The sequence below is a fragment of the Neomonachus schauinslandi genome, chromosome 10 (assembly GCF_002201575.2).
Source record: "Neomonachus schauinslandi chromosome 10, ASM220157v2, whole genome shotgun sequence".
In the NCBI taxonomy this organism is placed as follows: domain Eukaryota; kingdom Metazoa; phylum Chordata; class Mammalia; order Carnivora; family Phocidae; genus Neomonachus; species Neomonachus schauinslandi.
In genome coordinates this window covers 130297223-130313595 of record NC_058412.1, presented here as the reverse complement: position 1 = coordinate 130313595, position 16373 = coordinate 130297223, and the positions used below count along the sequence as shown (strand labels likewise).

Here is a 16373-nt window from a genome sequence, read left to right as displayed (position 1 = left end):
CTGCTCTACACATGAAACTCAACATGCCCCAACATGTCTCAGCACTATCTGGTTCTTTTACCAAGATCTAGGACACTGATACAGATGTAAGAGACACATGAAATACGTCTAGACAAAACATGCATTACGTATATTTAAATGCAGTGTGTACTTGTTTTTAGCATCTGACAAAGTTTTGGTGGCAGTGAGTAGACTGACACACGATGGGATCTTTCTAAAGTGCTTTCACCACCTTGAAGAGACATATATAAACAACATGACCCAACCGTGCATTTTCTTATAAATAAAAACTGCAACACATATTCTAAATGATAATATAGAAACGTAAAAGGTTGCTTAACCGATTTTAATAACATGACATAAAGCCCCTACACTTGATAGAATCGTTATGCAAAATACATAGATGAATACTGTCTTCTTTTAAAAATATAAAATAAATAAGCAAGACATGTGAAAATAGGCAAGTTTCATTAAATAAATGAAAATTTTAAAAAAAGAAACTTTTGCTTTCCATATCATTTGAAGAAGGGAAATTATCATTTTAAACAATATTCAAGTTTATTAAACAAATTAAAAAAAAAGTATTATAAAATGTTTAACTGTCATCAGCTTCGAGGTTTATGTTGCTCCCGAATTTTGCATATAACTGAACTTTCAGATCTGCTAACACTCGCTGAATTGATTCCACTCTGGCTTCTAAGGCGTCGATTTCTTCTTGCAAATTTTTCTGGGGAAAAAAAAAAAAATCATTTAAATTAATTCTATTCAATGGATGGTTTCTGAGCATCTGTGGATGAAATAATATTTGGGAAGAATTTTAGGTCAAATTTTCTAAACTTGGGACAGGCAGCTAAATAACACGGATAATTAAATCTAAACCAAAAGTCTGAATATGGCCATTTTTAATTCATGATTTATATTTGCTTATTATAGAATAAATCAAGCCTGTCTTCTCGGTTTTTGATGATTTAAAAAACAAAATGGATAAAAGAAAATTAATTCCTAAATTATCACACCCTTAATAAAGAAAGAACATTTATACGAACACTTCTGGTAAACAGTTTATCACAGGCCTGACTTCTAACACAGCCTCTTCCAACTTCCCACAAAAATAACTATGAAACTAGAAGAAAGGATAAAAATTCACACGACCAACACTAATTAAGAGTAACAACTTACAGTCAGAATCTGGGAGAAATTTTTACCAACTGCGAGGCCCCTGGAGCTACTGTGAGAGAGCGCTAACGAGGGCCTCGTTTATGACACAGAGCAGCACTGCCCACGTGAAACGCATGGGATGTCAGAAGTTCCTTCCTGGCCAGGATCAAAAAAAGGATTTCTCGGGGCGCCCGGGTGGCTCAGTCAGTTAAGCATCTGCCTTCGGCTCAGGTCATGGTCCCAGGGTCCTGGGATCAAGTCCCACATTGGGCTCCCTGCTCAATAGGGAGCGGGCTTCTCCCTCTGCCTGATGCTCTCCCTGTTTGTGCTCTCTCTCTCACAAATAAAGTCTTAAAAAAAACAAAAACAAGAAAAAAGGATTTCTCCTAAACATGACCAAAAAAATATGAAGTCACACAAATGGCATACCCATTAATATTAGGAAGAAGGGAAGAATGCTAGTATTGACAATGTTATTCTTTTAGGAATCTGGCTGATGAATCTCCAGGTATAGCCCCCAGATCGCTTGGAAACTCGTTAGAAACACAAATTCTAGGGCTGCGCTCCAGGCCTCCTGATTTGGAAATTCTTGGGATGTCAGTGATTGGAATTTTCAACAAGCCCTCTGGGGGACTCTGATACATGCTAAAGGTTTGAGAACCACGGCTATAAGAAACAGAAATAAGACGTACAGCTATTAGAAAGGAGATAAAACTTCTCTACTCAGAAAACCTAGTTGATGAGTGAAATTATAACATGCAAGAAAATTATTTTAAAAGCACAATCCTGGGATGCCTGGGTGGCTCAGTCATTAAGCGTCTGCCTTCGGCTCAGGTCATGGTCCCAGGGTCCTGGGATTGAGCCCCGCATCGGGCTCCCTGCTCCGCGAGAAGCCTGCTTCTCCCTCTCCCACTCCCCCTGCTTGTGTTCCCTCTCTCGCTGTCTCTCTCTGTCAAATAAATAAATAAAATCTTTTAAAAAATAAAAAAATAAATAAAAAATAAAAGCAAAATCCTATCATGTATCACTCATTTCTTAAAAACCCCTGAAAGGCTCCTCTTCGCCTTACGGCCGGGTGAGTGAAGACTGCAGCCCACAGGCCAGACCTAGCCTGATGCTTGTCCGTGCAGTTTTCCTGGAATGCGGCCATGGGCATGCATTTACACGTTCTGCTTTCATGGCAACTGTGACCTAGCCCGGGTGGCTCACAAAGCCTGAGATATCTGCCGTCTAGCCTGGCACAGAACGCTTGCTGACCCCTGCGAAAGTCAAGTCCATTTATCAACTCGATTGACAGAGTTCTTCAAGCTGTGGTCACAATTTCAGATGCTCCCAAATATCCAGCAAATTAGAACTTCTCTTAGTTGTGTTTCTGTGCCATGATCTTTTTATGACCATTTACACACGACCATCACACATGAGTCTGGAACATCCTGCCCCCCATTCTGGGGAATACCCAACTTCCTGCTGAGCCATCTCCTTCCCAGGGAGCCCCTCCTGACCATGCGCACTCCTCTACTCTATGTTCTTACAGCACCTCTAGGCCCACACCACCTTCCACTTACTAGTTATGCTTCCTGGACTTTCTCTTTCCATTTACACTGTCTACTCCCTGCAAGCGGGAACCAGGCATATTTCATTGTCCTCTCTGTGCACTGGTTCATGGCAGACCCTAATACAGAGTAAGCACTCAACAAATATTCCTGGAATGAATGAATGAATAAATGAAAAACATAATAAAGGTTCACTAGCTGTGGAGGGGGGGGGACGGGGAGGGTGGCATGTTCATAGTAGTGACAAAAACCACCAACTATCTTGAAATACTTCCCACTAGATGGTTAGGATGGTTAAAAAAGAACAAAATTACAAAATTTTACTGTGAAAGAAAAGATTTAAACACAAGCGGAAACACCAATGTTTCTGCATAAAAAGATTCAGGAGTAAAAATGTTAGTTCTTCCTAGGGTTTATTAAATATGGGTTTAATTCAGAGAAATTTTTGCTTTCTACGACATTTGAAGAAGGAAGACTAACATTTTAAGTAATATCCAGATTAATTAAGCAAACTGCAAAAGAATTAGAAAATGTTTGCCATCAGCTTCTCAGGCACAACGTGACCGCTCCTTTCACAGACAGTTGGAGGGCGTGTGAACTGGAAACTCCTTTCATATCATGTCTCAAATGCCTCAGATGCTAGTAATGACACCTGCCTGGTTATTTCCCTAAAAGAATTTCCTAGACGAACCATGAGAGACGATGGACTCTGAAAAACAAACAGGGCTCTAGAGGGGAGGGGGGTGGGAGGATGGGTTAGCCTGGTGGTGGGTATTGAGGAGGGCGCGTTGTGCATGGAGCACTGGGTGTTATGCACAAACAATGAATCATGGATCACTACATCTAAAACTAATGATGTAATGTATGGGGATTAACATAAGAATAAAAAAATTAAAAAAAAAACTAATGATGTAATGTACGGTGATTAACATAACAATAAAAAATTTAAAAAAAAAGAATTTCCTAGATGAACCATGAGAGACAATGGGCTCTGAGAAACAAACTGAGGGTTCTAGAGAGGAGGGGGTGGGGGGAGGGGTTAGCCTGGTGATGTGTATTAAAGAGGGCACGTTCTGCATGGAGCACTGGGTGTTATGCACAAACAATGAATCATGGAACACTACATCAAAAACTAATGATGTAATGTATGGTGATTAACATAACAATAAAAAATTTAAAAAAAAAAAAAGAATTTCCTAAATGTGAAAAACACTCAGGTGTGTAAGAATGCTCACTGCAACATTACTGTAGGAAAATACTGGAAACAAATTCATGTTAACAACAGGAGGGCAATGACCGGAACTGGTGTCCACTAGCATGACATTTAACAGTCGTCAAAAATGATGTTTTTGTTTTTGTTTTTAAGATTTTATTTATTTATTTGAGAGAGAGAGAATGAAAGCGAGTGAGTACATGAGAGGGGGGAGGGTCAGAGGGCAAAGCAGACTCCCTGCTGAGCAGGGAGCCCGATGCGGGACTCGATCCCGGGACTCCAGGATCATGACCTGAGCCGAAGGCAGTCGCTTAACCAACTGAGCCACCCAGGCGCCCCAAAAATGATGTTTTTAAAGCATGTGTGCTTGGCCCAGAGCAGGCCCCTGATGAAGATTTGCTGGGCAAATGAACATTAAATAGAATGAGAAAGTACTTCTGGTGGGAGGTTAACTGACCAAAATGTGAAGCAAACCTACAGAGAAAAGAGAAGGTAAAAACATAAAAGAACCAATGAGAATGTTCACGATGGATAGTTACCTCTCGGTAGTGGGATTACAGGCAATTTTCCTTTTCTACCTTATGATACTCTATAGTTCCCACACAGTTAGAGCATGGGTTCTGGAGTCAAAAGGCCACTCCCTCTGTCACCCTGAGTAAGCCCCATGACCTTTCTCAGCCTCTACTCTTCAATCCCTTCAATTCTAAATTGGGATGAATGGGCCCTATCTCACAGAGCCCTTGTCAGAATTAAATAAGATCATGCCTGCAAGGCTTTCACCGCATGCCTGGGACGTTGTAAAAACCCATGGAGTATTATTACCTAGCACCCGTTATTTCCCTACACCTGGAATTAGCGTGTCCTTTGTAACACACACCCTAATGGGAGCGTTAGCCTCCCTCACCCAGGGAAAGACTCCAGCATACCTTTGCTTCTTCTAACATTTCCTGTGTTTCTTCTTGAGAATGGCTAATGAAAACATCACCAATTTGATAAGGTATCATTAAGCAATCATCATCTGCAAGCATGATGTCCTCACAAGCATCTTCTAAATTCTGGAGTTGTTTCTAGAAACACAAAAGCAAACGGCAATGAAAAGCACACTCAAAATCTGCTGATAGGGGTGAGTAGCCAATTTTAATTTGGGGACACCAACTCTGTGAAAGACCCTTTCGCAAAGGTATCACCACACAACCTAAGACTTCCTTACATTTCTAGATGGCATTTCCTAAGGAAGCCCTCAACAGCTAAGTCACTGTCCTCTAGCTACTTCCAGATTGCTCCGAGTGCCTGCAGAGGACAGCGGGCATCTGTGCCCACTCAAAATGTCCTCCTACCCTAACAGGTTCCGCTTGGTGAATTTTGCCTTCCTATGGTAGAACAGAAACAGAGCAAACCGCCATTGCTCAGCCTTGCCTGATGAGAGGAGGAAAGCAGCTACGAACTGACATTCCACCAGTCAACTGCACTGGGACTGGACCTCGGCTCAGAGGGTCACATGAGGAGAGGATGGGCACAGGCCCGACGTGCGGGGCGGGCAGGGGCTGGGGTGGACCCAGCTGGAGGCGGCGGCGGGCTCTGGGATCACTGCAAACAGCAGCAGTCCCATCGCCAGCCACGGTCTCTGAGACGCGGTTCTGCGGCCTGCTCCCGGAACCCCCGCCCAGGCTCACCCCCTCAACAATCTGTAAATTCTTATACAGCCCTTCAACAAGGTCTTTTTTCTTACACCAACTAGAGTGGATTACATCATCTGCAACAAAGAGCCCAGAGAAATAGAATCACTGAATTCAGTTTTAAAAAGCTACAGTGTAGGGACGCCTGGGTGGCTCAGTTGATTAAGCGTCTGACTCTTGATTTCAGCTCAGGTCATGATCCTGGGGTTGTGGGATCAAAACCCACATCAGGCTCTTAGGATGCTCTCTCTCTCTCTCTCTCTGCCCCCCCGCCCAATACCCCCCTTGCACGCGATCTCTCTCTCTCTCAAAAAAAAAAGCTATAGTATAAAGACCTTTCATTTTTCTTAAATAAGATACATTTCTTTAGTACCTTTTTTACTTCTATTTCCTCCTTCAGCTCTGTAATTCTACTTGTATTCCGTGCAAATTTGTTTATCTTTTGTTGATCTTCAAAAGTAACGTTGACATCTTCTGCAGCCTGAAAAAACATTTTAAATTTTTTGTAGAATTAATTTTCCTGGAGAAGTTATAGGTTAGCTTTTTATATAACTCTGAAATAATTCAATAAACTATTTGCTCTCATACAGTCAAGAATCCCAAAAGGTACAGAAAATCACAAACATAGGCCTTATAAGTTTTTGCTCCACAACCTGAAGATTTGTTCATACATCTATCATCTCTTCTGACAGTCTACAGAATAAAGCATAAGCTACAAAAACATTTCAAATATAAACAATTAAGAATAAGTCCTGAATCAAGTCAGCCAACTTTGGCCTAGAGCAGAATTTCTCAAGTTAGAACATTCTTTCATCCAGATAACTCAGGGAGCAAATGATGTGGTAGTGAGTTCTGGTAAATGCTTCATACCAGTTTCTGCTCTCAGAGTTAAAACCTGCATAAGCTTATTAAAGCTGTCAGAAATCTGACAGTTTCTAATGTTTAATGCAAATGATATACTGGCTAGAAGGTTACTACATATGTCAGTGGCTGTATTTCACACATGGTAAAAATTATGTTTCTTTTAATGCAGAACCTGTTTACATGTCTTCATTAAGAATAAGGTATAACATACTATAAAATGAGTAAAATCGAATGTTTAAAAATATTTTCCGTGATTAAATTTGTAAATAAAATTAGAGTACTTAGATGACATATAGTATCTATAAAATCATAAAGTAACATTCATTGAGCTCTTACTATGTATCAAGAACTTTCTAAGTGCTTTATCATCACTGTTAATCCTCTAATAAATCTTAGTAAGTAGGATCATTAGGAAGTAGAACTATTTTACAGATGAAGAAAGTGTGGCACAGAGAGGGTAAGTAATTTCCCCGAAGTCACACAGCCAGTAAGCGGTAGAATTCGATTTCAACCCAGGTAAGCTGACTCAGGAGTCCAGACAGGTCCACTAGCTCTTAGAAACTGAAGGCGAAAATGAATGTGGGCAAGCAATCACGCACATTTGTAAGAGGCAGCAGGAAGTCCTTGGCTTTCATCAGATTCTCAAAGGGGAACCATATATTAAAAAAAAAAAAAAAATTAAATACCAGATTCTCCTTAGAGTTTCCCCTCATTTATAAAATAAGAACAACAGCACTTGTAAGGGAGGAAAGAGAGAGAGAGCTTCAACAGAGACTATTTTTGCTCTTTTGTAATGATTCACAACAACCACGCCTCATCCCTTCGCCTGGTCTCTCATGACCAGTCACATAGAGGTGTACACTTTTATTTCTCCAGAGGTTGAAAGGCAACCTGTTGTGTCAAGCAAGATTGGAGCTCAGTGGACAGAACACCAAGGCAGACACCTAGAACTCAGCACCCCCCCCCCCATTGCCCCGGAGCTCTCAACACACAACAAGCACTTTGATATGTATCGGCTCAGCATCAGAGACCCAGAGGATATCCTGAAAAAATCCTTTAGATCACGATATATATAGCTTTGAATGTTCAACCTTGGGCATGATTTTTATGACTACAGAAGTTGGGAAACACTGAGCTGCACTATAAAAACCAAAGGAAAGTCCATATTCAGATACCCTGGCATTCAAGTGACTTTGCCTACATAAGAACTAGCAATTCCTGAAGCAAACAGGGAACGGAGAATTCTAGAGAGTTCCTGCTTGCCTGCAGAGTTTAAATACTGAGGCCCCGCAAACCTGAATATGTATTTATAGACGCATTTGTCATCGTGAGGCTTGAACAGGGTAATTCCCATGAAAGCAACTACCACGGGACCGGCCTAACACACAACTGAGGCTAATATATTGTTTCCGAATTTGAATCTAAATCCCGCTTGATCAGACTCACACACACACAGTTTCTGAAAAGTCGTGGAGGAATTTGGCCACCTGTTTCTATCTTTCCAAAGCAGGCATTTCCTGTCCTAGCCTCACCGCACAGCGCCCCAGCATGTACTTGGGACCATGTACTCCGTTTCCTTAACCGTGGTTTTCTCACTGGGGTTACGGGCTACAGTCGGCGTGTGAAGTCCGTGGTTAAACTGCATGCCACCCAGTGGAGTTCTGGGTGGCATGCAGAACTCCACTGGGTGGCGTTCTGTTTACAGCAAAAAGTGAGAAGTCAGCACCTTCCATGACTAACGCCAGTGGCTTCTTTTCATCCCACTGTTCTGAACATTCCTACATTGCGCGAAGCTTCATTTTGGTGGGGAGGGGCTAATTCTTAACTGGGGATCCAGAGACACTAAGAAGTCCCTTTACCCCCTGAAATTGTGTGCAGCATGGTATGTCCTGTAAGTGCATTCCTCTGGAAGGGTCTTCACAGTTTTCCTCAGATTCTCAAAGGGATCCACACCCCCAAAGGTTAGGGACCCCTGCGTTAAGAGAAGCCAAGGCAGTTGTACTCACTGCCGCTCACAAAGTCACGAGAACTCAAAGAGAAAGGAGTTGGTTCTTTGAGACAACACAGAGTGGTTGAAATAGTGAATGGATTCAAATCCAAGCAAGCAGGAACTTGGGACAAATTATTCAACTTTGTAGCCACCTCAGGTTTGTTACCTGTAAAATGGGGACGCTGGTTCCTCCTACCTTGCAGGGGTGATAAAATAAGGACCTGTGGATGGAGTCACCTTTCAATAATGATAGCTAGGTGCTTTATTTCCTGAACAATGTTTACCCAAAAAATCATTAGAGAGGAAGAACAGACAAAGATCTAGAAGAAAATTCTGCTAGGCTGGGGAGAAATATGACTGCTCAATATTTAAAGTGGAAATTAAAATTCCTTGGACCCTGACTGGACCCTTTTCTTCAAACTCAGCATCTTACAGGATTATGAGAGGAAAGTGAACCACACTCAGTCTTGCCCCACTGAGTCTTGGCTATTACCAGCAGAACGTGGACTGACAGCTGGGTCCATCAGTGTCCTAAAAGCCTAGGAGAAGGAAATTCTGGCCAATTTCAGTCTGCCTTTATTTTTGTTTTTTAAAGGTGTCTGCCAAGTCTCCATGATATAAAATTTTGCTTTGTATTTTTATTCACTTTTCACGCCTACAGTACAGTCATTCATTTTACAACTACTTGGTAAATGTCTCCCACATGCCAGAAAACTGCCATAGTCCAACCCTCATGAATACCTGCAGGCTTACATTCTAGAGGAGGTGGGCAAAAGACAAGGTGAACAAGATGATGCTAGATGATGATGATACACGTGATGGGGAATGCAAAACAGTGTAGGGGTTGCAAGTGTTAGGGGATAAGGAGTGAAGGGGGCTTCCTTAGATAGGGAGGTCAAAGATGGCCTCTCTGGGGAGGGGATATTTGTACTGAGGATCAGGGACAGAAATCAAACACAGTCCTCTGATGGCCAAAAACCAGATCTTGGAAAGCAGACCTTTGGAGAGGAGAGGACTAAACCACCTCACCTAATCATCTCACCAGAAAAGCCATGACCCATTGGGATGTAAACGTGTTACAAATGTAAAGTACTCCAAATTGCAAACAGTTTTTATTAAACTCAAGAGGCTATCCCTATGATATTTCATGCTTACTCACTGACATACCCATTTGCTCCCAGGGCAGGCAGAGAGCCAGAGTGTACGTACAGTTAACCTATCAGAAATTGTTCACAGCACTGGAAAACACCTGCAGGAGGCTGGTGCATCTATCACATCAGTCTTACAAGACAAAGAAGAAAATCCTTCATGCTCTGGCCACCACCCACCCGTCAATATGTTCATTTGCTATCTTGGCTCAACCTCCCCCGATCCTCTGTCATTCTAGCCACCCTTTCCTTAAATGTACCCAGCGTCTCTGCAGGTGATCCTCCTCCTCTAGAACACCTCATCCCTTTCCAACATTCTCTTCCCCTCCTTATGTCATTGTATAGATCACACCTTCTCACGAAAGCCTTCTCTAGTCACCAACAGACCTTACTCCAGCCCTCATGTCACAAGTCCTTTCTGTCATAGTTCTTAGCAGAGCTGGAAATTCTACAGTTTTCTGTGTGACTATTGCCTGTGTGAGTAATGCCTGCTCTCCCCCAGAACGTAAGTCCTACAATGCTATGAGGATAAGGGGATATAAGCATTATTATTGCTCATCACTGCTTTTCACCTAAAACTGAAATTGTGCCATATTACATGCTCAAAAAGTTCGCCGAATGAATGAAAATATGTTGGTAATCAAAAGTCTTGCCAAGTCCAAGGTTCAAATCATTTTCTTACCATTCCCTCGAACTTTACTTCATCTCTCTGCACTTCGGTTTGCATATTTGTCAAAGAGGGCAGGGGGAGTTGGGGGGGGGGGATATGCAACTAGTACCATCTATGGAATTAAACACCGTACCTAACAAAGGGCCCAATTTATTTATTTATTTATTTATTTTTAAAGATTTTATTTCTTTATTTGACAGAGAGAGACACAGAGAGAGAAGGAACACAAGCAGGGGGAGCGGGAGAGGAAGAAGCAGGCTTCCTGCGGAGCAGGGAGCCCGATGTGGGGCTCGATCCCAGGACCCTGGGATCATGACCAGAGCCCAAAGCAGACCCTTAAGGACTGAGCCACCCAGGCGCCCCGTCCAAGGGCCCAATTTAAGTACAAAACAGAGGTGGGGTGAATCTCACAAAGTTTCATACTCATCTGAATCACCTTAACCCTGAACCCTACCCTGGTACTCAGTAAGAATCTGTGGATGATAGACCAATAGAGTGAGCAAATCATCCTGGTTTGCCTGGGGCGGTCCTGGTTTTTACACCCTGCAATGTGCTCAGACTATGCATATTGCTGAGTATGAGAGCCAAGGAATTTGAAGCTGAATGCAAGCAAATCCCTGCAGCCAGGGGACTTCCATCAGACAGGATGGAAGTTAAAAGCAGAGGCTCTAGAGTCAGAATTGTGCTCACTTTAATCCTAACTTTGTGTGTACTTCAACTGCCTCGTCTGTAAAATAAGAATAAAAGCAGTATCGGGGGTAAGATTAAAATAATGCACACAACTCGCTTAGACCTAGCACACAATAAAAAGGAAGGCCTCCATAATTATCAGATGTTATTATTTCTTTGCCCCCTCCCCATTTTATCTTTCTTCCATCTAGATATTTCTAAGCACCTGCGTAGACGCAGTGACTCATACGCTGTAAACAGGAGTTCAGCTTGCTAAGTAGAATAAAAGGTGGGCTTTGGGAAAAACAAAATAAAACCCGAGTTTGAACTCCAGCTCTGCCTATTAGCTGAGTTATTTTGAGGCCACCAACCGCTCTGTTAAGTTTCTCCATCTGTAAAGTGGGAGGAAACCGCGTCTCCGCTAAGTTGCTGGGAGGATCAGAGATAATAAACAGACGGCTTCTTGGCCCGGGCCCATCATCCATCCTCAACACAGAGTTTTAGTCTGGACGCACAGGCACATCGAGTGTGGGTGTGGGCGGCTCAGGGCTAGACACAGGGCTCTGGGGCCAGATCACCCGGGGATGCAGGGTCCTGCTCTGCTCCTTAAAGCTGGGTGACCTTGGGCAGGTGACTCCACCTCTCTGGGCCTCCGCTTCCTTACGTGCAAAGGACAGTGCCTGTAGGACCCATGTTTGTGGACTTGTGAGGGTTAAACGTGACAACCCAGGTAAAACGCCCAGCGTGATGGCCAACGGCAGCCCCTGGGACCTTCGGCTTCTCACACCGCCAACGACAAGGCCTGCGCCGCGGGTCCTCAGGCTCTCCACGGCCGTTCTCAGCCCCGCGAGAGGCGGCCCACAGGCCCCCGAGGGTCCCGGCCCGGCTGCCCCGCGGCCTGAGAAGACCTCCAGGAAGCCGGGAGCGGGGAGGCCTCGCCGCGGGGCCGCCCTCAGGGCCGGCGGCCTCGGCCCCCGGCCGCACGCCGGGCTTCAGGGCCGCGCACCCCAGGCGGCCCGCGCCCGGCCCCCGGCGGCCGGCCCCCGCCCGTTGCCCGAGCATCCCGCACCCGGAGCGCCCCACTCACCGCCTTCTTCATGGTGGCCGCCATCTTGGGACTGGACTACGGCGCGCGGCGGGGAGGGCCGCAAGGGCGCGCTCCGGCCCCGGGCCGTCTCTCGCTCCCTGTGGGCTCAGACCTCCCCGCAAATACAATACTGTCTCCATATTCCTTCCTACTGCATCCTCGACCCGTGATTCCTAACGTGCGGGACTCAGGGAGGAAACACATCCTGGAAGGACTTGGTACATGCCAATTAAAGGCACAGTCAACGCCCTGTGGGCCGACAGAAAGTGGGGGGTGTGGCGAACCGCCCCAGCGTCCCGCGCCGGGCAGCAGGGGGCGCCCCGCGCAGCGCAGCGGGGCCGGGGGCGGGGCCCCGAGTGGACGGAAGGGAAGGTGTCTTTCATCAATTCCACAAACTTTTAAGAAACAATCGGCATACTTTGTTAAAGAGAGCTAAAAACAGGGCGCCTGGGTGGCTCAGTCGGTTAAGCGTCTGCCTTTGGCTCAGGTCATGATCTCGGGGTCCTGGGATCGAGCCCCGCATCGGGCTCCCTGCTCTGCGGGGAGCCTGCTTCTCCCTCTGACCCTCCTCCCTCTCATGCTGTCTCTCATTCTCGCTCTCAAATAAATAAAATCCTTTAAAAAAAAAGAGAGAGCTAAAAACAGATGACCTTGGCTCTAGGATGTGAGATGTATGTGCCCTGATAATTCGCATGGTATGAAGGAGGAAGTACTATTAATTTATTCAACAATGTTAACGAGTAATTACCGTATACCCTGACACTTGTGCCTCCCTATTTTTTTTTTCTTTTTCTTTTTCTTTGTGTGTGTGGGGGTTCCTTTATACTCTTAACACTTACTGAACACCCCAAAGATCTTCTGTTTACATAGGTTATATTCATCGATATTTACCATTTAAGAAATTAAACAAAGGGCGCCTGGGTGGCTCAGTCGTTAAGCGTCTGCCTTCGGCTCAGGTCATGATCCCGGGGTCCTGGGATCGAGCCCCGCATTGGGCTCCCTGCTCTGCGGGAAGCCTGCTTCTCCCTCTCCCACTCCCCCTGCTTGTGTTCCCTCTCTCGCTGTGTCTCTTTCTGTCAAATAAATAAAATCTTTAAAAAAAAAGAAATTAAACAGAATTTTTTAAACATTAATTAATTCATTTAATAAATAAACCCATTCCATAATAATATAAGTAATATTTTAAATTATACGAAATCATTGGAAAGCGGCATGGGCTTCTGAAAACAAGGAAGAGGAAGAAGGATGTAAGCACTGTTGGGCCAGCATCCAACAGTGTTTTGTACCAGGGGCTCTGGGTGGTGGGGCTGTTCACCAAGACAGAGTCTCATGGCCTGGGAGAGTGTTGATTGATTCTGGACAGATGGACGGACCGTGGGCTGACTGCTGGCAACCATGCTACTGGCTCTTCTGACTCTGTATCTCACCATCTCTATCACCCCTGCCCCAGCCCTGGCATCCTTTGAGCTGATCTCTTTCCCAACACAGAACCAGTTCTATAAGTACAAATGGGGCCTTCTGTGTCTTCCATTAAGCATCCTCTCCTTTCCTTAAATTTGAGCATTTCCAACCTCGCTTCTGGGTCCAACCTCGCTTCTGGTTCTTTCCCTATCTGTCTGGACCAATAAAAGAAAGAAGTCTGTGGTGCCGATGCAGACAACTGGAGACTGCAGGTCAGGAAGGAAAATCACCAGCCACCACTTGAGAATACTATCCCCACTAAGGGTGACTGAACACATTCCCTTATACCAAGTTGAAAACTGGCCATCCATTGACTGGATTCATGATACGGTGTTATTAATAGCTATAAGAAAGAACACTTAAAATAATAATAATAAAAGACTGGGTAACCACTAGTATGAAAACTTCATGAGGAAGACACAAGGAAAGAAGTGGTTAAGTATGTTGACCGGAAAATTGAGGGGGGGGGGGAAACCCCGCCTACCCCCATCTATTTGGATTGACATGTAAGCTTCAAAATTGTCCAGACATGTCCTGGTTTAAGATTCTGTCACAAAGCAATGATGGGATTTCATAGCAGTACGTGCCCGTGTGCCCTCCAAAATCCGCGCCACCTGCGCCAGGCTTCTGGTTCTGAGACTTAAACAGGAAACCTTGATGGAATTACACTTTCACGTTGGCCATGAGGAGTAAGAAGCCAACCTTACTATCACGTGGTAATTTGTTCCGGGCCTGCAGGAGGCGCCCAAGGGTCGTGTTAGCGCAGCCATTCAAGGCAGTGCGGATACCATTTTACCAAAATACATACAGGACTATTATTTTCTTAATTTTCTAAAATATAATCTACTTTTAAAATTTAGAATAAATATATTTTAAAGAGGCATTAAAAATCTCTGACTTAAAGTGAAAACCAGTCTCACTTGCTGTTGGAGCAGATCTTAAGTAAATTAAATCTCTACTCTGGGATGGCTCTTGAGAAATTGTTTCAGCTGAGATTTGATCCAAAGGGGAAGGTAATAGACAAAAAGGGAGCAGGACCAAGTGCTGCACCTGAGTGCCTTCCTTACATGTACTCCTCTGGGCACCTCATCTGCTTGACCCCCCCTCCCAGAGTGGTAGGGGTGGGAGGGGGGGAGTGAAGAGAACCTTCAATATGGAATAAAGGTCGTTAAATCATGGTATATTTAAAGAAACAGAAGAAAAGGTTTGGACAGGAAAGAGAAGGAGAAGGGCAAGAGATGAAACTGGCCAACCAACTGGCCTGCTTACACAGCTCCTCGCCTCCAACCATCTGTGGCTAGGAGGGAATAGAGACGCAGTCCTTAGTTCCCCTTTTTACAAAAAGCCAGAAATGTGGAATTTTTAAAAATGTGAAATCTCTTGTTGTTGAAACCTTCCCTCAAAACTTCACATATGTCAGACAGATGGAAAGCACAGGGCACCCACTCATTTGTGACCTCCAGTAAACCTCCCCATATGTATATATTATGGAATGTTCTTACCACCAAATTTTTCTCCTAAATGAAATCAGAAAAAAATTCCCTAGGTTTACTGAAGTCAAAAGCTGATACAAATTAGGAACTCTATCTCTTACTGAAAAATTTCATCCCCAAGCTGATTACTTTCTCCCCTTGTCACCTCCTTCCCATACTTGCGCCATGATCACCAGACTTTCCTCTATGTCCCTTCATGAGTAACTCTTGACCTCCAGTGGAGCCTTTAAATCTAACTCAAGATTTAATCTGTCCTCTAAAGACTTCCTTGGTTCTCATTAACCTGTTCTCATTAACCTGTTCCATCTTTAAATTCTGCACTTGCTGTACAATTTGGTACTTTTCTAAGCTACCACTGTATATGCCTTAACCTTCTCTCTCTTGTACTTCTTTTGAATATTCTTACTGAGATGGGTAATGTAAAGTAGTGTGAGAGTTTGTATATGGCTCAACAATTTTGTAAATGGTTTTGTCATGACCCTCTTTGAAATTCTCTGTCTTCCCATTGCACTTAGGGTATAATTTAGATTTCTTACCAAGGCCTTGCCTCCATCTCTGATATTATTTCATACCATCTTTCCCCTCAATATGCTCCATCTTCTAGGTGTCAATTTGTGAATGATACATGCTCCCTTCTGCCTCAGGGCCTTTGCACCTGCTTATCTTGCTATTCAAGATGCCTTTCTCCTGTTTTTCACCTGGCTAAATTCTATCTATCCTCAACACTCAGCCTCCTTGTCCCTCTAACAAGAAATCTTCCTTGAACACATCCACCACCCAGAAAGAGCAGCACTCCCCCCTCCCCGCCCCGTTATAAGCCTCTCTAGCACATTTTCTTTTGAAATATGTCCCTCCTGTTATAGTGGGAGCACCAAGGGGAGCCGACCATGTCTGTTTCTTCATCTCTATAATCACAGCACCAACAGGGAAAGTAAGGAATGGACAGATACCAATGAATAAATAAATGTGTGAATGAATGTGTAATTAAAGATTAATACAGTATCATATAAAACAATATAGTTGTTGATAAATTCATTCAGCAACACCGTACAAGAGTCTATAGTGTATTTCCATTCACTCTGTGTGTGTGTGTGTGTGTGTGTGTGTGTGTGTTAGATCTGGCTCCAGTGCCTCACACAGTGAGCATGTGGACTCATTCCCTGAGCAAGCCTTCCCTTCTTCACCAGGTGGCCTGTGAGTCCAGGATCTGACGTTTTATTTTTCTCTTTGCAACCCCTCAGGAACTGTGTACACTCTTGTCTACACTATGCAAAGCAAGATTACACAAAATCAAGGAAACCTCTCTCTGGGACAAAATATAACCATCTCTTACTAGTATGAATTCTTACCTTAAATTTTACCTGGCAAAAAGCAAAGCACTTTCCAGAGCC

At 44.0% G+C, this 16373-nt stretch overlaps 1 protein-coding gene across 1 annotated transcript; it reads right to left on the bottom strand.

Moving 5' to 3' along the window:
* Positions 1 to 330: 330 nt before the first annotated feature.
* Positions 331 to 12205, bottom strand: PFDN4 (prefoldin subunit 4). The gene is made up of 4 exons (XM_021677817.1): positions 12029 to 12205; positions 5974 to 6081; positions 4851 to 4991; positions 331 to 727 (listed from the first exon to the last, which is right to left on the bottom strand). Exons 1-4 carry the CDS (start codon positions 12050 to 12052, stop codon positions 596 to 598), a joined length of 405 nt encoding a protein of 134 aa, XP_021533492.1. The 5' UTR covers positions 12053 to 12205; the 3' UTR covers positions 331 to 595.
* Between the last annotated feature and the right edge of the window lie 4168 nt (positions 12206 to 16373).

Coding starts and splice junctions, on each gene's coding strand:
- PFDN4 (XM_021677817.1), bottom strand. CDS start 12,052: ATGGCGGCCACCATGAAGAAGGCG. Junction 6,082..12,028: donor CGGCCACCATGAAGAAGGCG/GTGAGTGGGGCG, acceptor ATGTTTTTTCAG/GCTGCAGAAGATGTCAACGT. Junction 728..4,850: donor AAATGTTAGAAGAAGCAAAG/GTATGCTGGAGT, acceptor TTTTTTCCCCAG/AAAAATTTGCAAGAAGAAAT.